Source organism: Pteronotus mesoamericanus, unplaced genomic scaffold, assembly GCF_021234165.1.
Source record: "Pteronotus mesoamericanus isolate MK-2021 breed Mesoamerican mustached bat unplaced genomic scaffold, CSHL_Meso_final contig_98, whole genome shotgun sequence".
NCBI classification, from domain to species: Eukaryota; Metazoa; Chordata; class Mammalia; order Chiroptera; family Mormoopidae; genus Pteronotus; species Pteronotus mesoamericanus.
The window spans coordinates 1-27,709 of record NW_026555295.1 but is presented as its reverse complement, the minus strand read 5'-3'; the positions used below and the strand labels follow the sequence as shown (position 1 = coordinate 27,709).

General features: G+C 40.8%; 1 protein-coding gene across 1 annotated transcript; it reads right to left on the bottom strand.

The window, feature by feature from the left end:
- Window positions 1-5,142: 5,142 nt before the first annotated feature.
- Window positions 5,143-24,823, bottom strand: MXD1 (MAX dimerization protein 1). The gene is made up of 4 exons (XM_054586803.1): window positions 24,769-24,823; window positions 11,964-12,078; window positions 10,082-10,241; window positions 5,143-9,815 (listed from the first exon to the last, which is right to left on the bottom strand). The coding sequence occupies exons 1-4, from the start codon at window positions 24,780-24,782 to the stop codon at window positions 9,628-9,630; spliced, it is 477 nt and encodes a 158-aa protein (XP_054442778.1). The 5' UTR covers window positions 24,783-24,823; the 3' UTR covers window positions 5,143-9,627.
- Between the last annotated feature and the right edge of the window lie 2,886 nt (window positions 24,824-27,709).

Genomic DNA, 27,709 nt, shown 5'->3' with positions numbered 1-27,709 from the left:
ATAAAAATGCTGAAATTTGCAAGTCATTTTATTTTTAAAAATATGCAACAGAGCAGATTCCAGGCTAGTCCTGTAAAAACGTTATTCTCATTCACTTGCAATCCAGCGCACTTTCTTGGGTTGAGGAGACAGGGTGGTGTTACTTCCCCTTCTGATAGGTGACTCAGACCCAGGTCAGTTCTGCTGCTGTCTCTGGCCTCTGTGGAAAACCCCAGAGAGCCCTGGTTCTTGGAGACAGTTGAGTCAGGATTCCCTTCAGCCCTGCGGCAGCTCCCTTTTATTTTTGGCAAGTTTGTTTCCAGTACTTAAACAAACAAACAAACAAACAAAAAACATCCCACACTCACCTTTCCTCTCTACACTGTCAACTCTAATACATTCACTCTTGCTTAGTCAACCTCACTTCCCCCTGCTTGCAAAAGAATAGACCAGAGAGATTTTTATTATACACAGGCAGTGCTCTTATACATCCATGTCTTCCTTGTTCTCTACAAATATGGATTTGAAATGACTTCCCAAATTACATATATTAAAATAGAAAAAATTTAAATAAAAATTAAGATCAGAGAAAAGGCTAGGGGGAATTTAGGACACAAATATAAAAATCATGGGGTCTCATGTAATTACTGAACGTGAGGTATGAATTTGGCTTTGAGCTTCCCAGCAGCCAAAGCAAGAAGAGAAAAATGATCCATTTAATGATTCACTGTTTCCCCTGAGGAAACACACACCCATTCTTCAGGGAAAGCAATAGGGTTTCTGGACTGAGTTCTGAAAGGTTATTTTGCCCAACATTAAAGGATCTCAGTGTGATAAAGAGAAAGCAGTGCCTCACCCAGACCCTGTCCTGAGGTCTGTTTCCACTGATGCCTCTTCTGGGCCCCGTGTCATTCCATGCCCCATGCTGGTTTGCACTTGACTGGCAGCTGCTTTGACCAAAGCTTTTAACTGCAAAGGTGCAGAGATTTGTCACAACCTCTGCCCTTACTCCGAGTTTACACTTGAAGTATGGTGTCTTAGTTGATTGTCTGGCTGGAGCTCAAGCTACTACTCTGTTCTGAATTTCCTTTTTGTTGGAAAGGTACATGTAAATGCTAGGACTTCAGGCATCTCCCACACTTCTGATGAAATACTTGCAAAATGTAGGCATTTAACCAAGGGTATCTCTCTGAGCCACCCTGGCACTGCCTGGTTCCTCTCTGAGAGTCTCTGAGCTGCCCTGTAGGGTTGGAGGGGTTTTAGGGTTTGTTTTGACTCTCTGATCAGCAACTAGGTGAGGTACTGCCTGAAAAAATGCCCCCTTCTCCACTGCTGGCCACATTCTGTCCCTGAGTCACCCTCCTCTCTGCTCCCCCTTTCAGTTTAACCACTTCCTGTCCTCTATTTGTTGTCTAAATAGCACAGTCAGAATGACATGTTTGAACACTCCCCTACCATCTAATGTCATTTTCCCTTCCAGGCTGATTACTTTACTGAGTGTCAGAATTTGGTCGTACAGTGCTCCAACTGTTCTCCTCCTAAATAGAATCATCATCATCATTCATATGTGCTGAATGCTTCCTGAACGTCAGGCACTGGGCTAGGCTCTTTTTAATCCCTATCTCAATCCCCCCGCCACAAGTCCTGGGAAGTAAATAGTTACCCCCCTGTAGGCACAGGTCTTACATCTGTGAATTTAATCAACCAATATAAAAAATATTCTTTAAAAAATCCCAGAAAGTTCTAAAAAGCAAAACTTGACTTTGCCGCATGCTGAGCTCTACACTGAATCCCCGCAGATAGAGTGATGCGTGGGCAGACCATGCTATAACCTACATGCCAGTGTAGCTTATATGAAAATACTATGCCACTTTATGCAGAGGCCTTGAACATTCTCAGATTTTGGTATCTGAAGGGCAGGGTGTCCTGGAACCAATTCCCCTTGGATCCTGAGGGACGACTGTACTATCCTCACTTTATAGACAGCTCACGCAGAGAGTAAAGCATGGAGTTGGCATTGGTCTGGCAGATGGCGGATGGCACAGACCCATCTGACTAGAGTCTGTGTGCTTGCCCATCACCCAGTACCCACTTCCCATGTAACTAAAGGGCATGGCCATCACGGCACCCCTTCCCCCCAGAGTCCCTCACTCCACTTGGCCAGCTCACTTCTCTTTGTTGAGGAGAATTAGCTCCAGTGCTTTATGATAATGGCATCTTCCTTCTTGAGGATGGGAATATCAGCAAGGCAAGGCAAGAGTTTGTCAGACATTCTGTTTTTAACCAAAAGACCTTCCTAGCAGATGGCTGTTGGCGTCTCCCATCCCCACTGGGCACTCTGAAGGGCTGGGGACAGTCCCAAGGTATTACCCAGCCTGGCCATCTGGGTGGCCAAGATGATTGGTGGGCTGGCGTGTCTACCCCTTTCCTCTCTCCCATAGGCCCTCCCAGGTGCATGGATTCCTTGAAGGCAGACATATTCTTACCCAGAGCCTTCTACCTTGACTCTCATCACGTACCTCTGCTCCCAGGTATGGCCAAGAGCATCTTATGAAAGGCTCCTCCCTCTTCTTCCAGGGCCTCAGTGAACTCCAGACCCTAGTACCCCAGCTCTGTCTTATCCTTGGGGCCAAACTCTGTTCTGGCTCTTGCCTCAGTTGCCCCACTAAATCCTGAGCCTGCCTTCATGCACATCGAGGAAAGTTCTCAGAAGCTCCAGCCTGGCAGAATCTGACCTTTCGTCTGCTGAAAGGAGGTCAGGCACTCTCCCACCATGCAGCTTTTTTTCCCTCTGGGCATTATGTTCGCCTCTAGTCGGTAGTGAGCAGCCCCATCCACTTTGACTGGTCTCCACCAGGAGGCTTCAACAATTCCATGTAAGACAGAGTACATGGAGACCTTGCCACACAATTAGTGCCGAGCCCTGGACAGTGCTTCCTGTGGATCCCTGCCTGTGGGGCCCTCGGTCATTGGGAGCCAAGTGTCCCTACTTGAGGGGAAGGCCCAAGAAAGCAATGGGAATAAGGAGCTGCTATTCCAGAGACTCTTGGCAGAGACTTGGTGTGTCCCTCGTCATCCAGGTCATATCTACGGGACTCCAAGGCCTAGGCAGAAGTTGTGTTTAGTAAATACTGGTTGAATAAGTCAAGTGATGTCACAGGGCCCACAACCAAAAAGATGTGGTGTAGAAAGAGTGTCTTCAATCCCTGGACAGGAGGTCTTCCCCCAGGAGCATGCTGGGGGATTGCCACAAGCCCCCCAGGAGGTTCAGGAGTCCGAGTAATCCCTTACAATAGGAACTGCAGAGAGGGAAGTTAAGAGAGAGGGAAGCGTGATAACTTAGCAATGGCAATCCACGATTGTCTCATACACCCCCAATTTCTGCCTCATTAACTGAAACCTAAGACCCCTCTACAGTAAATGAATCACTGCATTCAAAGGCTTAAAAAAGAAAAGTCGCTCTACATGGAAAATTAATTATAGTTGGACACAAGTCTTGCAAAAATGGAGGCAAAGGAGTGAGGCTCTGGAGTCAGCGCTCTAGCCCTGTGGACTTTGGGTAAAATGCCTCCCCTCTCATCTGTGATATGGGGATCATGATGGCACTCCCCTCCCCCGAGGGCTGAGGTCAAGGAGGCACCTAGCAGAGCACTCAGGGCTTAGTGAGCACTCACTACATGTGAGCTGACCATTACTGTGACATGGACACATACAGCACAATGAAGGACACTTAATCAGGCAACTGTGGACAAAGTCAGGAAACCTTGGAACAAGATTTGTCAACTTGTGGGAGGCTATCTTTCTGTGAAAGCTGTCATCTTAATTATCTATGGTTCAAAGCTTCCTCTACTGAGCCTCAGTAAATGGGGATCCTGACACCATGGTAGAACAGAGTTTTCTTTGATGTTGCTGACAATTCACTCTTTGGTGGGTTCAGTTTGGAGCCCGTTTCAGAAGTGGGTCCTAGAATCACGTCTTAGACAGGCCAGCACACAGCCTCTGTGTTTTGGAGAAAGTGGAAGAGCTAGGGCACCTTTCCCAAGTAGAGGTACCAGAAAGATCCTTTTTCACAAGACCGGCAGGCTGTATGCCACACAGTTAACTTTGAGGGTACCATAAAAACTTTTCAAAAATTTTAGGCCATTTTTAGAATAAGTAGTCACTGGTCAAGAAGGATAAAGACACCTTTTTCCTTCCGGTTGACTCTAAGCCAGTGCTCTCTTGGAGGAGCAAGAGTCAGGTCAGGGTGGTGCGCTCAGCTCAGCGAACTTGCTAGGCCGAGGACAGGAGCTCTGGTGAGCTCCAGCATTAGTCAATTACACTGAAAAGACCGCTCCAGAGGGCAGGGTTTTAGGTTTTGTTCCTTGGCCTGTCTTGCTGTATGATCAAGCCTGGTACAGAGCAGATGTTCAATCCTTACTTGTTACATGAATTTATAAATTTAAATGAACTAAAAGGGTTAATATATAAAAGAACCAACCCAAACTGGGCACCTTTCCTTCTCTGGATGACTTGTGTAGTATGTGAGGTCTTTCACAGTGTGGTGTCCTCCCTGCACAGATCCCATTGCCCACTGCATGTTCCCAGCCTCCAGGCCACACCCAAGCCCCAAGGAGCTATTCTCTTCCCTGAACACCTGCCTTATTGCACTGGATGTCTTCTTTCTCTGCAAGTCTCCTCTCCTAGCAAATACCCACTCTTTCTCCAGGGCCCAATTCAAATGCCACCACCTCTGTGATTTCTCATAGCACACCCCTGTACAACTTTATTCTGCAACTAACTCTACTGGTGTTGTCTTCCCCATCAGACTGCAGGCTGCTGGAAAGAGAAGGAAGTTCTGCTTGTCTTGCAGCCCCAGTATGCTGCCTGCAGTAGAGGGGTCACAATGAGGAAGGAGCCAAGAGTGAGTGCGAGAGCAGGGGACACTGATGGTAAGTGGAGTGGCCTGTACTGTTACTAGTTCTGATCAACAAATGGGCTCAACCGAAGCCACACAATTGAAATTTTTATCACAGGATCCAAGGGCTAAAAACTTTGGTCAGTGAATGAAATTAGAAGAAAAAAGAAATCTGATTAACTCAGTTTTGTAAGTAAAAAGCATGAGGTTAAACGGGGGTACAAAACATCAAGAAGACCAAGATTTCTTTAATAATGAAATAATTTATTATTTGTTAACAGTTGAACAATACAGACGTTTACATGTACACAGCAAAGATTCTCTAAAACACGTAGTCGTTCTAAAAATGCATGTGCTAACTGTAGTAAAAAGCACCATTCTCTATGTCTTGACACAGGATTTACATTGGCGTTGTATTTACATAAAGAAACATCTGGAAAACAGAATTGCATACTCTCATCTGCTGCTCCCTGTTTAGGCTGTGTTTACCATTAGGAAGATGGCCCCCAACGTTGGTGGTTAACAGCAACATTCCCAGAGCACCAATTCTAGGGACAAGGGGTAAAGGCAAGCTTGGTTCTCAGGTAAAATGAAGAATGCCCCCCGCCCCCCAGAGAGAATAAGAAATCAAAATAAAAAACCTAGATAAAATGTTAGGATTGGGTGTCTTACTGATTCTCATTGTATGATTTTTGAGGAGACAAAGATACTCAATTTCTTCAGCCATTCAATAGCTGACTAGTAGTGACAGGCAATTATTTCTTCTTTCAGAAGAATGTAGGAGGATCACCCATGTAATATTATTGAAAAAACCATGATAAATCATATTGCACCCCTTCCCCTTACCCCCTGGTATCTTAAAAAAACAAAGAGATCTGATCGTGCAGAGTGAGAAATACCACCTCATCTAAAAGGGCCTTTGGGTTGTCATCTCCCAGAAAGGATTTTTAAAATGAGTAGCCAGCTACCTAAACATACTGCATCTGAGAGTTAAGACATTGAAAAATAATATATAGATCGCCATGCAGGAAATTGTCTTGTAGCCTTTGACTTCCTGGTGTTCAACACACAGGGCAGGTAAAGGGGAAGGCAAAGAAACTTGGTGAAACAAGTGAAGACCAAGAGTTGGGGGGAATAAATAGATTATAAAGCACAATGAAAGTGATATTCTTGTCCATACAGTATGGTACAAAAACCTAAATAATAATGTGTATGTATATACTTTGCAAAAATAAGTTTTCTCTCTAATGGATGAGGAAAGGCAAGAAGAAAAAAGCGCCCCAAATCCCTTAAGCCCCAAGATATTGCTAGACAGTCATTTTGAACATCACAATCCTACACAATTTACAGTTTGTTTTCCCCACACCCTAGGATTTGCTCTTCGCCACTTCAGGGATGAGGAAGAGAGGCCCATTGGGAGCCCAAGTAAGGTCCCTTTGTTTCTTTTTAAAAAAGTAGAGGTTAAAGGAACATGCCCATTTAAAAAAACCCAAAATCACTCAAGTGGCCAATTGCAGGGTCAGGGCCTACTTCGTGCTCAATTCTGAATGGACACAAATTATTTTAGTCTTAGGCTGACAGGGAAAAGAATCTAAGTCCTGCTAAAAAATGTGATGTTCTTTGAATCGTTACCTAGCATTAGGTCTGTGAGTGGAGATAGGTGCAAGCACCTTGAAAAATTCAAGATCTCTGCGTAGCAAAAGAAAACTCAAACAAAAAACAAATGCCCTAGGTGCTCGGCCCACCATTCTAAGCCACCAGGCATGGACAGTTATGTTTTCTAGGATGTTAATAGAAGCACACATATATATTTTCTCACTGCATAAAATTAAATTGGACTACATACTCTTACTTTCCCATCTGCATTGCAATGGAATCGATAAGAATGTAGTTTAGATTTCTTTTAGTTTCTTAAAATCAATTTTCACATAAAAATATGTATGTGCCTATATTTATACACATCTCTATTACGTACAATTGTCAAAATCTTAACGGCTGGGGTTTATATCTTTGCCCATCCCCTCCCCCCAACAACCCTAATAGAAAGGTTTTTCATTTTGCTGGAAAAAACCCCAAAACAACCAAAAAGACTGTATAGCTCTTAACAGTCAAGCTGGTGGATCAGTGAATGAGAGGACAGATTGGTGAGTCAGGGCTGTCCATCAGCCATAGAGGGAAGGGGATTAGCTGCCTTGGGCTGAGTTTGCTGGTCCTGAAGGCTACAGTTTTGGTCAGAGAGAGAGGCCCGTCTAGCATGCTGATTCCATCTACTCCGAGTTTTGAAAGTAATGTCTAACCCTAGTGTCAGTCTATCACAAGTGCATTAAAAATATAGCGATCTACCAAGTTCCACATTTCTATGCAGTCATATTGAAAAGGACCAGACAAACAGTGCAAAGGTCAAATAATTACTGTTTTATATTGGGACAGTACATTTCATATTTCAACCAAAAGACAAAAATGCAGTTTAACTCAAAGGCACAACAATTAAAACACAGAAAATAATGGCATCTCTCAGATGCCTTATTTCTAAATTAAACAAACAAATACACATACTTTGTTCCCTTCCCTCCCCCAATGCAAGCCCACAAGCTTTTCCCAAAGTCTTGAGTTTTTGATGCCATCCAGCATCATTATTGTGGACTTGTGAGGCGCTTGAATGTAGCAATTAACAAAATGCTTGAGAGGTCTAGCGAATGGCATTCGAAAGGGACCTCAAAGTGCAGATATATCTTTTTTCAAACATATTACAGGCTGAGCTGGCTCTTTGAACACTATCACTCTGCTTAAATTCAGGAAGCAGGCTTTAAAAATGCAAAAGGCATACAAGTTGTAGTTCAGTGCAAATCTTCAGCTGGTAATTGGAAAAGGTTCCAACAATTAAAAAAAAAAATCCTTCGTGTCTCCTGCCCCTCCCCCCACCCAAAGCCAAAATGAAGGAAAAACCAGAACAAAACAAGAACAGAAGAGGTACATATGACTTTGGGATCATTTAGCAGTCCACTACTTCCAATTAAAATTTTTTTAATATATTGAATTATTAAAAAGAGAAAACACAAAAGTAATCTTGCTTTGTTTACATTGCTCTTCATGTCTAGAATGAGCTCCTGTGTAGAGTGTGTTTGAATGTTTAGTTGTGTGGAAGGTGGAGGTGCTGGAGGAGGTGTGAGGCTGTGGCATGCTAGAGACTGCAGGCCAGCAGGGGCACAGGGTGGCTGCCCGCTACTGGTTCAGCCCTTGAGCCCTTAGGTTGCAGTGCGTCTTATGGATTTTAGGAATGTTCTCATCACTTTGTGACATATACTGTTTCAGCATCACAGATTTTACAAATGGTTTAAATTCAATGAAAAAGATTAGCCAGAGGCTGAAAACATCAAGACCTCAAAAATATGAATGCAAAAATATTAAGGGGAATGAACCAATTTGGTAGATACCTACATACAAAGTTTCTAGAACATCTATAAAAGCACAAAGTCATAAGAATTTATTTTCCATTACATTAGTTATATAAAATGAATAAATAGTATTTATAGATTTAATGTGTCTTATGTACATATACATGTGCTCTGTTTTAGCTTAAATAAAAATGCTACAAAGTGGGAGACCACTTAAGGGAGAAATCATAACCAAAAAGAAAAATCAGCCTTTTAAACTATCAACCCAAAAACCTCCATAAAGAAGTTTCTGGGTGCATCCAAAAATAATGAGAGGAATTCTAGTAACACTGTACCAGCCCCTCCTGTTCACCTGCAACACAGAGTAGAAATGTGGACTTTTCCTTTCACTGATGATGGACACTAGCTCAGCTAGCGCCAAAGCTCAGTTATTGCTGAAAGTTAAATAGGAAAATAGATTAGAATTGGACCAAATGTCACTTATTTGGGGGAGGGGGGAGGCATAATCACTTTGTGTTAAGTGGGAAATGGAGATCTCCTTTATCTCTGAGGTAGGAAAAAAAAAAATGTTCCAGAGACAAGTAGCATAACAAACTTTGAGAAGAAATGTGCCTTGGGGATAGCAGTACACAGCGTGGTCCCAAAAGCAGCGCACAAAAATAGATTGTACCATTTTGTTTGTGGGAACAAACAATACTGGAACTTCTATAAGCTGTGCAACCCCAAAGCCATGCTCTCCAGGTGTCCATTTTTAGAGTGAGAAATACTGCTCCCATCCACACGCGGGTCTGGGGAATGAGCACAGGGGTGTGTGAAGGGTGTTTTGCGGAGGTATTCCTGACTCCTCACTCCGGTGAGGTCCATGGTTAAGTGCTCTTAAATGCCCCTTTCAAAGCTTACTTTGGAGTTCTGAGATCAAGATCTCAACTTTAGAAGCTTGTTTCCTTCAGTTTCCTAAGCACAAGACACATTCATACATTTCTGCTAGGCAAGTAACATAGTAAGCCAGAAAACTTTTAAGAAAGGTCTGGTAGGATACATGGGGACAGTAAACAAGAGGGATAAATTGCTGAGATGTGAAAGTTGCTTATTCGCTCTAAGAATTTTTGGGTGCTTCAAATTGATTGGAATGTACAGTCTCTCAGAGACGAATTTTTATGGAGAGAAAGAAGTTAGTGGATGAAATCAGAAACCCACAATCCTAAGCACTTCCTTGAAAATGTTTACAAAACTGATTTTGGTAAGGGTGATACACTGAAGTTTACGTGCAAGGGGATTGTGGGCTGGTCCAATACACTACCTAATCAGATCCGACAGGGAGAACCATCCGTGGGCAGCCGAAGCAACCACTCTCTCTTATAGGCTAAGACACGTCTTGCGATTGTCCTGGAGCTTTATTCTCTTGATGCTGGAGCTGGAGTAGCCCTCGTCACTGCCGAGGCTCTGCATGCTTCCCCGCTCATCTGAATCACTCACGCTGCTGCTGCTCCAGTCCAGCTCACCTGTGAGATAGTCTGTGCTTTCAACATCCACATCAATTTCTTCTGTGGGAGGACAAGAAAGAGAGACCGTGATGAAGGCACTCTTCAGAAAACTCAGGCTCAAAATCAAAGCAATTCCAGTCAAGCCCTTCTTTGGACACTGGTGTCTAACTACTAAAAGGAAAGAGGCACTAGCTACTGAAGGCCACACTACTCATCATGTCTAAGCCACAAGCAGGTTCTTAGTTCCCTCTCTGTTCTGTCTCTGGCAGGTGGGAGAGAAAAAGGGAGGCGGGGGAGGTGGTTGAGGATGTGGAGAGAGGGCTCACCCCTGTCGGAGTCCGAGCGCTCTGAGGAGACCGGGGAGCCAATGCTGTCCATCCGTATGCGCTCAATGCCCAGTTTCTCCAGCTGCCTCTTCAGGTGTCGCTGCTCTCGCTGAAGCTGGTCTATTTGGTGAATGGCTTTTCTGTCACAATCTTCAAGTTTCTGCAAGTCAAAGGGGTAGTTGTTGGAGCTCACAGGCAGATTTCAAAATTAGCAATGACCGCGTTTCTTCCTCTCTAGCAGTGAAAACTGCCAATTTTCTCAAAAGCCATTTGGTCTGTCACTTGTCCAGCTTCTCACAGAGACAGGAAATTGACTGGCTAGTGAGTGACTCCCATCTTCATCTAGTATTTTCAGCACGGACAGGGCTGTACCTGTGCTGTCACAGGGATTCCAGGGGTGAGCGCTGACACTGTAGCATCCTGGTACCCCTCAATTTGGTACTGAAAAGACTGCAGGCAGGAACCCCTAACCTGGTCTCCCTTATCTGCAGTGATACCCTGAACACCTCATCTCTGAACTAGAGCACTGCATGCGACCGGAGCTTAAACAGACTCCCCCTTAAATGTGCGTTTATTCAAGTACATGTCCCCATTACAGAAGCACTTTCTTTGTGTCATGCCAAATCTCAACTTTTGTTTGCCGGTAGGAAATAATAGTTCCTTTTGAAGTCCTGATTCCAAATTGTCCAACATAAGAGCTTAGAAAACATTTCCATAGACCGCTTGTTTTTACAAATTTGTCCTCTAACTTCTTAGTCTTCAGATATTTAAGAAGATTGTTTAATTATGATTGTTTTGCTTTAAACAGATTCCTTTCCCCCCCAGAACTGTCATGCGTGCAGGCTACTAATCATATTTAAAGTGATATTTGTCCAAGCATGACTATAAAAACATGCTACACAGTGATCTGGGCTGTGTTTCTCAAAAGCCTGAATACAGTTTATTCACCCTTTGCTATTCCGGCTACATGCTAAAGTCACCTCTGTGCCAGACCCTCTGTGAAGTGCTGGGGACACAAGGTGACCACAAAGACCTGGGCCCCTTCCTATGGAGTCTATAGTCTCAGGATGGACACAACCAAACTGTCACGTAAATCACCATCGGATGCCAACTGTGACAATTGCTGAGAGGGAGAGAAACATCCAGGATAGGACCACCTGTCACAGGAAGAAGGTAACCAGGTCAGGGAAGATTACCCTGAGCTAGTGACGCCTCTGCTGGGATATGAAGCATGATAAGAAGTTAACTGGGTGAAGAAAGGAGGGGAAAGCAGTACAAAGACCCTGTGGTCAGAGAATATGACAAGTGCTCGGGACCGGAAGAAAGGCTGGAGGAGAGAAGGTGGTGTAATGGCATGGGAGGCTGCTGCACACAGGTGAGGGAGGGCCAGGTCAGGCTAAGCAAGGGGCTGAGTGTGTCCTGAGCTCAGAAGAATTCTAAACAGAGTGACACGCTGACTTGAGCTCAGGGAGGACTGTTCTTGGGGAGCATGGAGATAAGCTCAGAGGGAGGCCTTCAGGAGTTTATCACAGCAGATGATGGCAGGGTGAAAAGGGAAGAGACAAGGCTGTGAAATATTTAGGTCTTGGAGACAACTTAGATATATGGCTAGAAACAAGAGCTAACGAGGATGACCCCGAGTTTCTGGCTTGCACAATCAGATGGCAGTTGGATGGACCACCTAATTTCTGGTGCCTGGGGTAAGAAATACTCAGATGGGTCTGGACATTTTGAGTTTGAGGTGCTTGTGATTCATCTACGAGGCAGGATGGAAAGGCTTAGAGGAGAAGGCTGTCCTGCAGATGTACATTTGCTGTCCCCATGACAAACAAACCCTTAACAGACAGGTAAAAATAAAAAAGCATCTCAAGGATACACTTACCTTTATGTGCAATTTGGCTTTTGTTAATAAACTTAATGTAGTGTGTCGATTTGATTCAGGCCCAAGCGGCACTAGCCCCTTCAACTTTTCCAGGCACAAGCGAAGATGGGCCCGTCTATGGAAACAAGATCATAGTGGCATTTCAGAATTTCATGGTGGGCCAGAAGGTGCCCCTAAAAACAAAATTCTAAGAGTATGAAGTTGCCCAGGCCCAGTGATGACAAATGCCCCCAGTGACCTCTTACCAAATATACATCTTTTAAAACTGGGCAACTCTGGTGAAAACCAAGGAGAAGCAAAATCCAGGGTTTTCTACAGTTAAATCTATTTTAATACATGTGTCAGGATAGGGACTAGTATGTTATTATTAGACATATTATTAGGAGATAGCCAGGTTATCTCCAGGTTTCTGGGTAATGATGTAACCCATAGAGAATATCCAAATTCACACAACAGTGACATGCCAGGATGAGAATCCTTTTAAGCCATACTTCTCTTTTCCCATTTAGGACCACTAAATCACTATAACTGTATCATTGCTGTACACATGTAAATGACATATGTGTGTGGTTATTCATGACAGCTTTATTTGAAATAGCAAAGACTGAAACAACCCAAAAGTACTTCAGTAGAGAACTGATTAAATAAATTATGGTACATCTATATGGTAGAATACTATGCAGCTATGAAAAGAGAGTAAGAATGTGCTCTATGTGCTATTAGGAAAGTACTCAGATATATCAAGTGAAGAAAAGCACAGTGTGCATATAACATGGAGGAAAAATTATATGTGTTTTCTTGTATTGGACATAAAGTCTAGAATGATATATAAGAAGCTAGTAACACTAGCTGGGCAGAGAGAAGTCAGGGAATAGTCAGACTGGGACAAGGAAAAGAGGATCATTTATTTACTGAATAACGTATTACACTTTTTGGTTTTTCATCCATGTAGACTATTGCTATTCAAAAGTTAAATATATTTTTCAAAAATAATGAGAAAGTACATCATCGATATTGCTGCACTCGTAAGCATGCTGAGCAGCCGGAGATAGCCACGTGTGATTCGGGGAGTGGCAGGGCGGAGCAACAGGACAGAGTGCAAGAGGGAGAAATTCTGCGTGAAACAGAAGCCATGGTTGACACCTGAGGAGAGAGCCTTCAGTCACAGACTGACCAGAAGCATAAAAGTTCCCAAATTTTTGGAAATTACCACTTCATTGAAATCTTGGTTTGGGCATTATTCTAAAACCTGTCAGATTCTATGAATGTGAGAAACAGCCAAGATTCAGAGTTTTTTCTTCAGCCACTACCTCCTTAAAGCTTTCACAGGCCACTCTAGCCCACGGAAATTCCTTTTTCCTTTTAAATTTTTAAAAAATTGATGAGAGAGAAACATCATTTTGTTGTTCCGCTTATTCACGCATTCATTGGTTGATTCTTGTATGTGCCCTGACTGGGGATCAAACCCACAACACCTTGATGTATCGGGGATGATGCTCCATCCAACTGAGCTATCCAGCCAGGGCGTGATTCCATTTTCTGAGTACTTATTTGTTTACATTATTCATTGGAAAGTTCACTGTTCTGCCTGAATTGTTTGGCATTGTTACTTAACCATTCATTGCAATCTCCTTAGAAAGTTGGGACTGTGGCTTAATCATTGCCGTTCTGCCACAGTGCCTCCTCCTCCCACATGCTTAATAAATGTTTGCTGAATGAATTATGCCATTTCGTCAACTAGACTTTAAGCTTCTCGAGGACAGAGTCCACCTCTACTACATCTTTGCACCTTCAGCAGTGCTCAGGATTCTGGAGTTTTAGACACATGGCCACTGCCCACACACAATGACCTGAGCAGAGCTCCTGGGAGCCTGGGAGGCTAATCTCAGCTGAACTTAAAGAAAACCTTAAAAATTAGTTTCCCCTCTTTTTCCCTCTTAAAAATTTCACTGTATTAACAAGCTGGGATGCAGACCAAAAGAAGAAAACTGCTTCCGAAAGCTCTACAATAGGTCAATATGCAATTGTATTGACCAAGGAAGTCAACTCACACCCTGTGATCAAAACTTCAGATGCTCCCCCAAAGGCAGATCTAACAAGTGGTACATTAGACAGCCTTTGAGCCTCTGCCTCATCTGCTTCTGAACCATCCTCCTTGCCTGGATCTTGAAGGAGCTGTCCTAGATTTTGCAAGGGCCCCCTAAGTCTCGACAAACTTGAGGAGACGAGCATTCATTCCCGAACAGGAAGATTTAATGGGACAAAGGCCTTACTATAGCATAAGACTTCTACTTGTTCTGAAAACCTGTCCATGTGTTTCTGTCACAAGCAAAGACTCGCATTAGGTGTTTGTTCCACTATTGCACTGGCTGCGGGGGGAAGGGGTGGGTTACACCCAGAATCTATGTGTAAAATGTACTTGCTCACTGGATAATAATATTCTTCAAAAAGAGCAGTGAAAATAGATCATGTTAGTAGAAACACCATTGGAAACTATAATCAGTCACTTAATAGAGTTATCCAACTTATTTCTTACTACTTAATACAAAGTTTATAGACTAATTGTTGAGTTAGGAAAAAAGCTCAAAAATTAAAATTAAATTTGGACATTTTTAGTCTTGGTATTTGCAAAGACTGCTTGATTCAGAACAGTATCATATTAGTCTTTTTATGATGTGGGTTTATCTACAGATATGAGTATGTAAATTTTTAAGGAAGTTTGTCTACTGATAAAAGTATAATAAAGTCATCTTTCCGTGCATCGTCATTTCTAGTTACACGGGGAGCCTAGCCCAGAAAGTATGATTTTCACTACCCAAATGCGGGTTTCTGAGGAACACTCCCAGTTGTGAAACTAGAAATAAGCAATTCGACTAATTTGAGCTGAGGATAATACATGTTCATTCAGTGTTTTCTGGCCTTGTTTTATGAAGATAGAACTGAAATGCTTTCTGGATTTTTGTAGAGATCCAGAGCCAGCTTCTGGCTGTGGCAGTGCCTGGCCTGGCCTTTTCCAGCACTTCACTCCTGCGCCTGATGGCTGCCCTGCCCACCTGCCACCTGCCTGCAGACACAGCCCCGGGTTGGTGCCTGGACCACACACAGGGCAGGGATGAGGTATGTGAAGCAGGCTCAGTTCCATCACATTGTAGTGCAATTCAACTCTTGAACCAGATAAAAAAGCAAACAGGCATCTCTGTAACAGCTCCCACTGGGGATCCTCAACCGAGACACAAACACAGATAGACACACACACACTCATTCCACCCTGGGAACTGGACTCCTTGAGCCAGCCCTGAGCACCATGGAGCCCCCGGACCCAAAGCAAGTAGGACAAGCACTTGTCTCTGCTCTTCCTTCTCACTCCTGACTAGTCTCCTGCCCAGGGCTCTGGTCTTGTCAGAGGGGTCTAGCATCCCATTTTGAACGAGGTCTAACTTCCTTTTGGGGAACAGGCAGAGGTTTTGCCGCATATCCTCAACAGGAAAGCACTGCCTACCTTCATCTGAACCCTCCTTGGATCTCCTCCCATCCTATCTTCTTCAGACAGTCCTCCTTCTGTTGCCAAGAGCTGCCTCCCTGCTCTGTCCCCCCAGCAGAGAAGAGTTCTGCTAAATCCTGGCTCCCTCCTGTCTGTCCCCGTCTGCCTCTTCTTATTGCAGAGATGTAAATGCTTTATACCTAGGTCATGAACTTTGACCAACTTCACCTGCTGACTCTTCAGAAATACTGCTTTAATTATTCTGAATGGGCTGATATACCTTTGGTCTACAGCAGCATAAAAAAACAATCTGATCTGAGCTATAATCAGTAACACTCAGAATAAAGTATGGCCTATAACTAAATTAGGACTAAAACTTTTCTTCAGTAAGATGTTTTAGTATCTAAAATTTTTTTAATTTTTGTTTTTATTTTTAATTCTGAATCTGTCAATCTCTATATAACCGAATATTAGTACAGTGATTAAGAGCAAAGGTGTGGGATCTTAACTCTGCCCTTACACCCTGTGTGACCCGGAGCAAATTTCTTTACTCCATGGAGCATCCGTTTCCTCAGCAGTAGTAGGGGCATGGCAATGCCCACCTGAGAAGACTGTTGTATTAACTGAGACAAGGTAGGGAAGCCCCTCGGCCAGAGTCTGACATGGAGTGCTCAGATGAATAGCAGTTATTTTTTCAATCCTAGCTTCCTCTGTAGAAGGATGATTACTGGGAGCAAACACAGATATTAATGCACTATAATATTCCTTTTAAAATCAGTAGGGAACTCCCAAGTGTCTTACTAGGTAAATACAGGCAAGAAAACAGACATCTTTTGTCATTAAAAGATTTCATGAAAATTCAATCCATTTTCTATGGAAACAAGGTCTTGCTTATGCTAAAGGTAGTATTTTTTTTAAACACTGAAAAATTAGCAAGGAGTTTGTAAAGATACTACATGCAAAGGAAATTCTCCTTTGTGGTCACCCACATCATGTAGAGGCAGGGGAAGGAGGGGCTCCAGCACTGGGCAGGAGGCATCCAAAATGCCCCTGGGTCTCCCTCTTACACCTCTGCTGTTATGGCCAAAGAAAATAAAAACGGGGGCAAAAAGTATTAATCTTGGAAATCCAAGCACTTCTCTAGATGTGTATCCATATCCAGGGACCCTAAAATAACTCATGTACAACAGCAAGAGAACGGATAGCATGTTTAAGAACAAACTTAAAACAGTTTGGGAAGGGACTCTGGGAAGAACACTATAAAACTTTGCTGAGAGACATAAAAAAATTTGAATAAATGGAAAAAAAAAAAAGCACATTCCTAGGTATGAATCCTCAAAGTAAAAACATCAATCTTACCAAGTCTGTCTACAAACTTAATTAAAAAAAAAAAAATCCCAACAGTATTTTTTTAATACTGGGAAATTAGTATGAACTTCATCTAAAAGAAGAAATTTATGAGAGACTAAAATTTTTGAGAAAGAAGAATGAGGAATGTGATATACTATATATAAATTGTATTGTAAAGCTTCAATAATTAAAAACATTGTATACTAATATAGGACTAGACAGACTAATCAAGTGAACAGAATAAAAAATTCCCAGGAAGAAACCTAGGAATAGATATGAATTTAGCATATAATGGAGATAATACTGCAAATTTGTGGGGAAAAGAATGGATTAGTCAGAAAATGGCAGGGGAGTGGGGAGATTAATATCAAAATAAATTCCAAATACATTAAAGATTTAAATATAAAATGTATTTTGATACCACACAGTTCTGTTAGTTTTCCTTAACTCTTGTCGTCCACGAATCAGAGAAAACTAAATAAGCAAGTGAAGGAAATCATTAGTAAGTGGCTCTGGGCTGTTGGAGGCAGACCTCCTAGCAGAGCTCAGTCACTGGCAGAGGCACCTGGGCTAACGAGTGTGCTCTCAGACAATCCGCAGTGCTGCCCTTATTATTTCTGCGTCCAGACTCGAGCTTCCTTGACTCTACCCATGTCTCTTTCAGGCCAGCAGATTTGGTAGGCTGGGGAACAGATGCAACAAAAAGAGTAAGACTAGAGGTAGACTGTGCTATCTGCAGATAGGGCTCCTAAATTTACTATGTTAATTCTAAAGTTCTTCCTGACATGGATACAGTCAAGACTGGGAATGATATCAAATCAGGTGTATGCACGTGTATGTGTCTGTGTTGTGAGGGAGGCAATGTTATCAGATTAGTCTTCTTCACTGAAGGTATAAATCAGTTCTTTCCCTCAGATTTTTACAGTAAAGTGAAAAAAAGATATAAAAAGAATTATAAAGTCAGTGTAGAGCAAACAGGATGGAAGCCAGTGAGTGAAGATGGGTAGATTAGGTTCACAGGTGGAAATCTTGAAACTTACACTGGGCTCTCTCATTCATTTATTCCACCAACATTTCTCAAAGGATTACTATGCACTGCTACCTTCCTAGGTGCAGGCGATACGATGTTGAGTAAGACCAAGTCCCTGCCTTGAAGGTACTTAAAATCACTTGGAGTGATCAAACGTGTAGTAAACAATTATTGCAGAATTATTTATCTGAGCAACCTTCAGACTATGACAAATATCAGCTCCCACTGTAAGTTCTGGAATGGACTCCCCTTTGCCCTCTATTTCTTCATTTGCCTCAACCACGTCTTGTTTGACTTAACTTCTCCATATAGGTTTTCAAGCTTTCATAGCATATAAGTTTTTTTTCCTTTCCAAATAGGTTACACATTCATTTATTCACGTGCTGCAGAACTCCCATGATCTAACTGTTCTGTTTCTTTTGTTATCAAATAATGAAAGAGAACAAGTCTTCCATTTTGTATTAAATAATAAAAATAATAATAATGTATCTGCAGATATTGACCTAAGAGTAGAATCTTGTATCTTTAGTAATTCACATCCCTTCTCTTTGAGGAAAGCCTTACTTAAGGAACATGATACACTGGAATTCACTGAGTTCCAGTTTTCATTAAAACTGGGCCTAAGTTTATTAACCAAAGAAGAAAAAGAATTATATAAACAATAGCCTATTTAAGGTTTTGCCATTTTATCTCCTACGTTTGTGTGGAGACAGATTTAGCCAATGAAATAGCTTTTTAAATCTTATAGGATAATTGGAAGTGAATAAAAATATCAGATATTGGCATATATAAGCTATATAGTGAGAAAAAGAGGCTATTTAGGATAAAGTAAAAAGAATGAAATCTTAACGGATCAAAAATTATTCCCTCAAAGTGATTATAGGTTCTAACCTTATCCAGATTTTGAGTTGAGAACAAAGCCTTAATGGGTTAAACAAAAAGTTCTGATGAAGGCTATAAATCATGTTTTGAGGGGGAAAAAAACAAAACAGTACTTTCTTCCTTGTTCTAAAATGATCCATTGATAGAAAATTGCCAAATGTGTTATTACCATCTTAATTAAAACTGGAAGGTTTTGAAGATTTTTCAGCATTATGACTGTATTCTTTGTAGAAAATACAAAGGTTGTCATATATGCTAGCTGTATGTGAACTTGGCACTCAGTGAACAATGCATAAATAGCAATTCATGGTGGCTACATTTAAGTTATAAAATCACTTCTCTATTAAAACTATGAAATACATAGTATGCCTCATTAATATTTCCTTTCTAGCACCCAATTAAAAAATACAAAATATGTATGATAATTAGTACTACCTAGCTCCATCTCACCCTTTGACTACTGATGCTATGACAAAAAGTCAGGAAATGCCCCCCAATGTTCCAGGTGGGGGACTGGAAACTGGTTGAACCACCAGCATATACTTCTCCAAGTTCTTCCAAGGACAGATGCCATCTACACAAGAGGAAAGATGGATACTAGTGATACAAATCTGAGTGCTCCTCCATACCATCAACGTAGACCATATTTGCATACTGATACCTATATTTTTCCTTTGTAATAACCAGGCCTTGCCCTTAGCCTAATGTGACAACAAGGCAATGTGGATTTGTTACAACATTCTAGAGAGAAATCTGAATGTGGTTAAGGTAGTTCAGAGACAGTAAGAATTCAGGCCCAGTGCAAAAGTCAGGCTCCCTATCCCTTTGACTGAACGAGTTTAGCTATTTGAAAAGCCAAACCCCAAAAGAAACAACTACAGGGACCTGCCATGAATTAGAACATGGAGCCAGAAGAGATGTGACTGACATGGTTTCATGTGGCAGACGAGATGCCACTGAAATACTGTTTGACCAAATGAAAATAACAGCTTACATCAGGCTCTGAGTCCTCCCCACAGAACACACAGAAAAATCTTTTGTCATGGGATTCAGAACACTCTGGCAGAGGTAATCTCTCTAGATCAGCTGCCTAATTCCAGCAAGGCCAGCACATGTACCATTCCAGAAAAATGAGTGCCTATTATTAAAGGAGATGCTAGAACCTTCTTTTGAAAAAAGAGTCCATTCTAGCCCCTGACTCCTGAACCACTAGCTGCAGCTTGAATGCATTTACTCAATCTCCACTGCTAAAAGCTTACTGAAAGGCATTCACACTAGAAGAGTGCCCAGTGAAGAGAAGGAAACAGCAGAATTATCAATAAAGGGCATATAACAACAACAAAAGATTAAAAAATTTTTTTCCAATAATCAATTAGTAATTACAATGGAAAACCAATAGCAATTTAAAAATTTGTAAATCTAGGAATACCTTTTACAAGAAATGTACAAGATGGACATGGAAACACTACACAATTTAGAGATAGAAAAGACATCTGAATAAATGAGGACACCAAATCCTGGATGGAAATATCTAATATAGAAATGTGAACTTTTAAAGGTTAACTTATACTGGAATTATTTGATTTTGAAAATCCCAGAACAGTTTGGGGGATGAGGAATTGATGAACTGGTTATAAAAATCATCAAGGAAAAAAAACTGAAGAAAATAGCTAAGAGGATGGTAAAATAAAAAAAGAAGGGAGGAAGTACAGAGATTTGCTTTACCAGATCCTGAAGTGCATGATAAAACCTCAATGGTTCAAACAATGTACGCTGGCGCAGGAAGAGCAGATGGATCAGTGGAATAAAAGTTTAGAAACAAACTTAGCCTTAAAGAAAACTTTAGTATACAATAGAGGCAGTGACTTCAAATAGTGAGAGAAGATTGATTCCATGAAGGTAAATAATAAACTGGACAATTATGTGATACACAAAGGGGTGATCTCTTTCAGATATATCCTTTATATTATTGAATCTTTTCAAAATAAAGGAAAAGACAGACTCAGTAGAAAATTGGGCAAAGATTTAACAGGCAATTCTCCCCCCGCCCCAGCAACATGCACAAATTCACACACACACACACACAAAGATGTCAAAATTGTTAAATTGTGCAAATAATATAAGAAATGCAAGTTTAAACCAGTTGTATTTTTGTTTTTTACTTATCACACTTGTAAAAGTCTTAAATTACAAACTTGTGAAGGTATAAGGAAAATATTGCCTATAACCTTCTTGGTGGACGATCCAGCAGTCAACAACAAAACCCGTTAACACCCCATAACATCAAACCCATTAATTCCACAACTATAAATTTACACTAAGGAAATAATTATGATGTTGGACAGAGGTTTATCTACAAGGTAGATTAAGGAAACATTGCTTACATTAGCAAAATACTGAGAAGAACCTAAAGTAGGAAATTGGTTATATGAATTATGGCACATCCATATGGTGCAACACTGGGCATTCGCTAAAAAGTAGTGTTAAAAAAGATTTAATGACATTGGAAATCATTCATAGTGTAGCTCGAAAAGAAGATAAAAATTATTTACTATATAATCTGATATTGATTTTTAAAAGTATGCATAAATGTCTAGATAAAGAGAGAACTTGGCAGGAATGTTAACAGTTGTTACTGCTGCAAGGTCTATTATAGGTGATTTTTTAATATTCTTTGTGCTTTTCTGAACTTTCCAATTTTCTAAACTAAGCTATATTTTTAAAGTTATTTTCCAAAACCAATTGGAAAGATACATTGCAAAGGTTCCTTGGTTTCCTCTGGCTGCTAGATTCATGGATGATTTAATTTTTCAGTATGATTTTCTGTATTTCTCAGACATTTCTACAAGGTTAGTTTTTTAAAAAAGAAATATACCACATACTCACAAAGGGTGTTTCCTCAGGAGGCCAGACCCACAAAATTAGTTAAAATGCAGAGAAGCCTAGGCCAAATATCAAGAGTGATATAATAAACCAACCCTTCCAGTCTAGGGGCTAGGTCTTTATTGGGCTCTGTATTCCCAGCACCTACTTCATAGCGTCTTTTGTGGTCACGGTTACCTAGGCCAGTGAATGGAAAAATACTGCAGCCGCCACCACCACCACCAACTCCCACCTCCACCATTCTGGAAGTCTTGTCTTTTCTTTTCTCACCAATGCCAAGATTATTTAAGTAGTACTGTTGAGTATAATATCTCCAGAGTGGAGTTCTGATGAATACCAATCATTCAGAATTTCTGAAGTGCCACAGAAAAGATTTCTGTGTTTAAAACAACAACCACCCTAACCCAAGTATAATCAACTGCAATATCAAAGAGAAAAAAACATTCCACTGTTAATTTTTTCCCCTAAGTTGCTACCTTTTTTTTTTAAGTGCCACACCAATCTTTTTATGTGATGTTAAGGTAAAAAATGGCCCCCACGCTAATCTTTTTATGTGATTTTAAGGTAAAAAATGGCTCACCTTTAGTAGCATTTAGCAAAGAAGTACTTTTTTATGGCATTCAGCTACAAAAACCAGGGAGATTATAAGAGCAGCTCTTTAACTGACCTCAAAACCCTAAAATCTTAAGCAACCACACTAATAAGGGAGAAGTGCCTGGCAACTTTAATCTCCTCCCCAGACTGCAGCAACCAAAGCTTGGTTAAATTGAGTAAATTTGAGTCCGTACTTCCTTCTCTTCTTGTCACAGGCTCTAGTCTAGAGGAAGAATTGTGAAGACCTTAAAAGACCAAATTCCAAAAAAGAAAGGACAGTAAGGAAACCAGATAAGTAACCCTTCAAAGAGCAGAACTTGACTGGTCATATAGAAGCAGCCTGAATTACAAGCAGCTTGCCCAGTGGTGATTTCAAATCCAGTTTTCTAGACCCTTTGCCTCCAAAGCTACCTGTACATACCTTAATCTTAGAACTCAGTATATTAACTGAAGCTCTCTGCGTCTTTCTCATTGACAAACTACGTTCCTCAGAGATAAGGACCATGCTGATTTAGTACTCCCATATGAATCTATTTAATGCCCAATGCTACGCACAAGTTCTTGGGCTACTGTAGGTAGAAAACAAACATTTTTGAACTACTATAACAAATAATAAAATTGACAGTTTGTGGCATTCCTGCAGAGGTGAAAGGCACAAAGCTAAAGTAAGCCTAAGAGCCCTTATGTGGAGAAATGAAATTTTAATAATTAAAATAAATGCCTACCTAAGTAAAATGTTAAAGGGGAGATGGAGAACTAGAAGAATTTTTAGCAGAAAAACTCTGTTTACCCAGTTCACCTCAAAGGCAGAAAGATGGAAAAGAATCTGAAGATGACAAACAGTAGCCACATCTCATTCCCTTTCCACCTTAAGAAATACTTTTGAGTTTCCAGTTCATGATATATAAATCCCTAAAGAATAAAGGAAGCTCTGACTTAAAACATGGCCAGTCACAATCACAGAGAAATTAAAAGGGAAGAAGGGATATGGAGAAGCATGTGTGCAGCAAGACACACTCACTATTCCTCTCTCTCTCTCTGTCTCTCTGTCTCTGTCTCTCTCTCTCTCACTTACACACAGAATTACACAATTATACAGTGGAATAATACTAAATGTTTGCTCTGTCCCAAGATCTGCCTTCCTAGTAAGGGTCTGGTCTGACCTTTTATTGATGAAATATGTCATTCAGATCCCGACGTTGAGAGTCGGGCTCCCTTGTCAAAGAGGGTATGCATGACATAACCACATGTATTTACAGAGCCATATTACATGTCACCTTCCTGTTCATGCAGCGCACTACGAAAGCTAGTCAGTCTGAACAGGTCGCCTGTATCTCAAAATGAAGAGAGCTCTGAGATCAGAATGAGAGGCCTGTTCAGTGATTCTCGGCCCTGGATGGACATGAGAATCACCTGGGGAGCTTTAAAAACAAAAACAAAAACAAAAACTGGTATACAGTCTCAACCCAAACCAATTAAATCACAATTGCTAGGGGTGAGGTCTGGGCATTGTTTCTGGGTTTTTTTTTGTTTTGTTTTGTTTTTTTAAAGGTCCACAAAGAATTATCATGAATTTTTTTCAGCATAATAAAAGCAAGTGGTTATGTTTTTTTGTAAAAAGTCTACTAGAGGTAGATTTGTTTTAAAATACCCCATGAAAAAGGGTGGTTTTAATTATACAAGACTGGCAAAATGTTGATAATTGTTGAAGCTGGGTGATGGATACAAAGGAGTTGATTACATTATTCATTCTATTTGTGTGTATTTGAAAAATTCTATAATAAAAAGTTACCTTATAAAATTAGCAGAAATAAAAATGTATTCTCTTCCTCCCAAATGTGTCAGTATGTATAATGTATTTAACATTAAAAATAATTTTTAAAAACAATAATAAAATCTTTACAAGTGATTCTAATGTGCCACCAGAGTTGAGACCCACCAGGCTACATCACTGAAAGAGGGGCAAACTTAATTTTGAAAATAAAGATTTAAATAAGCAGCAAGAGGCAATCCAGGTGAGAGAGATTACCTAACGCTCATGGCCGGATGGAGCCCAGTTAGGACAGTGGGGCTCCTCTACTGAGTCATTATCTCCAGTTTCTGCTATGCATGTACTTGCCTGAATTCTGAGAATCTTTACTCACAAGTAAATTTTAACTACACACATACATGTGTGTGGTGTGTGTGTATTATGTATGTACATGTGTGGGTATGTACGCGCGCGCGCACACACACACACACAATTTTAGACAGCCCTGCCAATTACATTCGGTAGCATGTAATTTTTAAAAAAAACACTATGTGCTGAAACTGCCTAGGACCTAAAATACTCTAGCTTGTGGAAGAGGCACACAGAAAGGCATTCCGCAGGAGGCTGCAGGGGTGAGGGCGGGGGGTGTGGTCTTCAGAACTGACAAGCCCTTCATCTACCTATATTATTTCCAGGAAATGCTGCTTAGAGGGCTTGGAGTGAATTCTTTAATCAGGTGCTACTTGTGGGAGGAGTCAAGAGCAAACAATTCTCAATTTAATGAATAGAAAATGCATCAAAACTCCCGATTCCACCCTCCAAATCCCCAACTCACCGATTCTTCTCCATTTCATTGTGAGTTGATCTGAAAGCGAGAACAATAAGGAAAGAGTAAGATTATTTTTGTCTTAAAGGACTACTTCAATACCAACAGAATTATTTTAACTTCTCTCCAAAGTTGGTAGGAGAGAACACAGAGAAAGGTAGAAAAACTCAGTGGGCTCTACTAAAGAAATTAGTCCCTTTGGAGAGTTAGATAAATGTAAATACCTAAAATAGAGTTCAAGGAAAAGTGACAAACTAAAAGGCATGCATTCCCTAGTGGAAAAGTAATCCACTTTAAAAAAGGAAATAAAAGGAGTCTATTTATACAAAAACAGCTGCACAATGTGATGTGAATTGGGGTTATATAATTCCACAAAGCTCTCTTTAGGCGGAGGGTACAATGGTGGAGGAGGTACCCCCACCTCAACCCTGCAGTGTTTTCTAGGTGTAATATACACCAAATTTTTATGCCAAGTTGTGTGACTACAGAATACAGTTTTAAATGGGTAAAAATAACCTCCCTCCCCTCAATCTTTCCTATTTCCTGAAGTAACTATTTTATCATGCACAACCTCCTGAAAGACATTACTATTAAAGAGCTACAAAATGATTTTAGGAAGGGGCTTCCAAAACTTGTTTCAACATAAAGATAGTAGCAAGTTTAAAGCAGCAGTTAGGGTGAAATTTGAAGTTCCGCTTTGCCACTGACTGATACTGTGGAAGACATAAAATGTTTTGCCATCCGGTCCTTGGTTGATCCCTCTGTAACGTGAGAATAAAACTTATTGCCAATTATCTACTGAACAAGTGTGGGTCAATGAGGTAGCAACTGTAACAGCGATTAGAGAGCCTTGGATGAAAGTGTGGTGGATGTGAAATCATATTCTTAGTGTATTTATAGCTGACCTTGGATATAAAGTCTGGTCTAAGAATTTACAGACTGGTTTCCACAAAGGTCACAAGAAATCAGACAACGTGGTCACTTCAGTGTCCTGCTCATGCAATTCCTCTGACTAGTTACAAATAAACTTGAGGAACTCCCCAGTGTTATAAAGACACTGAATCCCGATCTTTCTTATGGAAATTCTTTGGAATCTAACTAGTTCAGGAGAATATGCATTGGCTCAGGCCATGAATTCTGTGGGGCCATAATCAGAAGCTTACTTAGCCTAGGAGGTAAATTCCCACAGTAACATGGAGGATCACTACTTCCATGAATGCTCACTCATTTACATCAGGGGGGGCACCACCATATTTGTTCATGCCAGAGACTGGGGGTGGGGAGGCTGGAAGTGTTGGGGGTGGTGGGGTGTGTGTGTGTGAGCGCGCGGGCACGCCCTGTCTTGAAATCGGATATTTCCAATTTGGCAATGGAACTTCTCTTCCACAAGGCTCTTGGGATACAAAGTTTTGTTCACAAGAAAATGAGAGTACTTTCAGTTTTAGAGTGTTTTCTAGATAAAGGATATGTGAACTTTAAAACTGGTTAACTTAAAAGCTTTAAACTGACTCACTTGGTTATTCCACAGCGTTCCTCAGTTACATTTTTCTGAAGGTTTACTCTTGCAATGGCCAGCAGGATGTCATAGTTAACAAGAATCTGGCCTGCAATGCAAACCTTTGGCTTAAAAGCACACGGTATTTTAGTTTTAACAGGGAATAACAAGTTCGAAGTCTGACAGATTTTTTTAAATGAATGAAAGTATATGACAACAACTGGTCAAGATTTCCCTGTGTAACTGTAGACAAGGACCATCCTCAAGGACCATCTTCAGAGGGTGGTGGTGAAGGGGGGAGTCAATATTGAAAGAGAACATGGCCTCTGATTAGAGAAAGTAATGCACACAGGGCACTTTTACCAAAAATTTCTGGATTCTTTGAAGAAACCTATTAACAAATTCTGAATCCTCAAGATAAACTTTTCAATAGATTCTATAGGAAGCACAACTCCTTCCAAACTTTGAACAGAGTTTGGAGAAGCTACAGATCTTATTTGATTACTTAAGGGTGTTGAATACCTTGTGATTTTTACGAGGGGACTTACACGTAATGGCTACTGCAGTGCATTTGGTGCACTGAAGCTGAGTTTGTCTTTAGTAAAAGAGCAGACTTTTAAAAAAATATTCAGTTCAGAGATTGGCTGCCAACTCTATCAATAGGTCAACATTTATAATTACAGCATTGTAAGATACATAGATACTTTGTATCAAAATTGTTTTCCCTGTGATTACTGAAAAGATTTGATAACTGGAATCACTGATGAAGGTCAAATGTCACCATTTAAAAATATATTCTAACAAAAAGATAACTAAGTCAAACTACAGAGTATTTGAGAATGAGAAAAGTCCTTGCTTCAGAAAGACTCCCCATGTTAGCCTGGTTATCTAGCATGCCTCATAAAAGAACTGGGTGGCAAGTCCCGAACTTCCTCTTTCAAACAAGAGCCAAAGCCTACTTTACTAATTTAACATACTTTTCAAAACTCTAGATTTCAATTCTAAGTAATTAGTAGCTGATTTCAAAAAGGAAAGGAAAAGAAAATTCCATCTCCATGTACTCCAGTAGTTCTCTGAATGATTCCAAAGCAATTAATATTCACAATTCATTTTTATTTTTTTAAACAAGCAATTAAAGATACTTAAGACCTGTAATTTTAGTTCCCAAGAAGTTTGATATGTGGCTCACTCTTATTTTTTATTGTCCCAGGAAAAGTGCCCCCAGCCCCCAGACTCTAAAAGCAAAGAGCACAGCATTTCCATCTGAATTAACAAAAATAAACTGTCATCCAAAGGTTATGGAAACCAGCAGTGTCTCCACAGCCCTTACCTAGTTCAAAATCCTGATGATACAAAGCCTGGGATATAAGTCTAACTCAAATCAAGGGATCAAAGTGCATTCTCTGGAGAGATGTCTCACTGTTCAGGTAAGGTCCTGAACAGGTCATGAACATT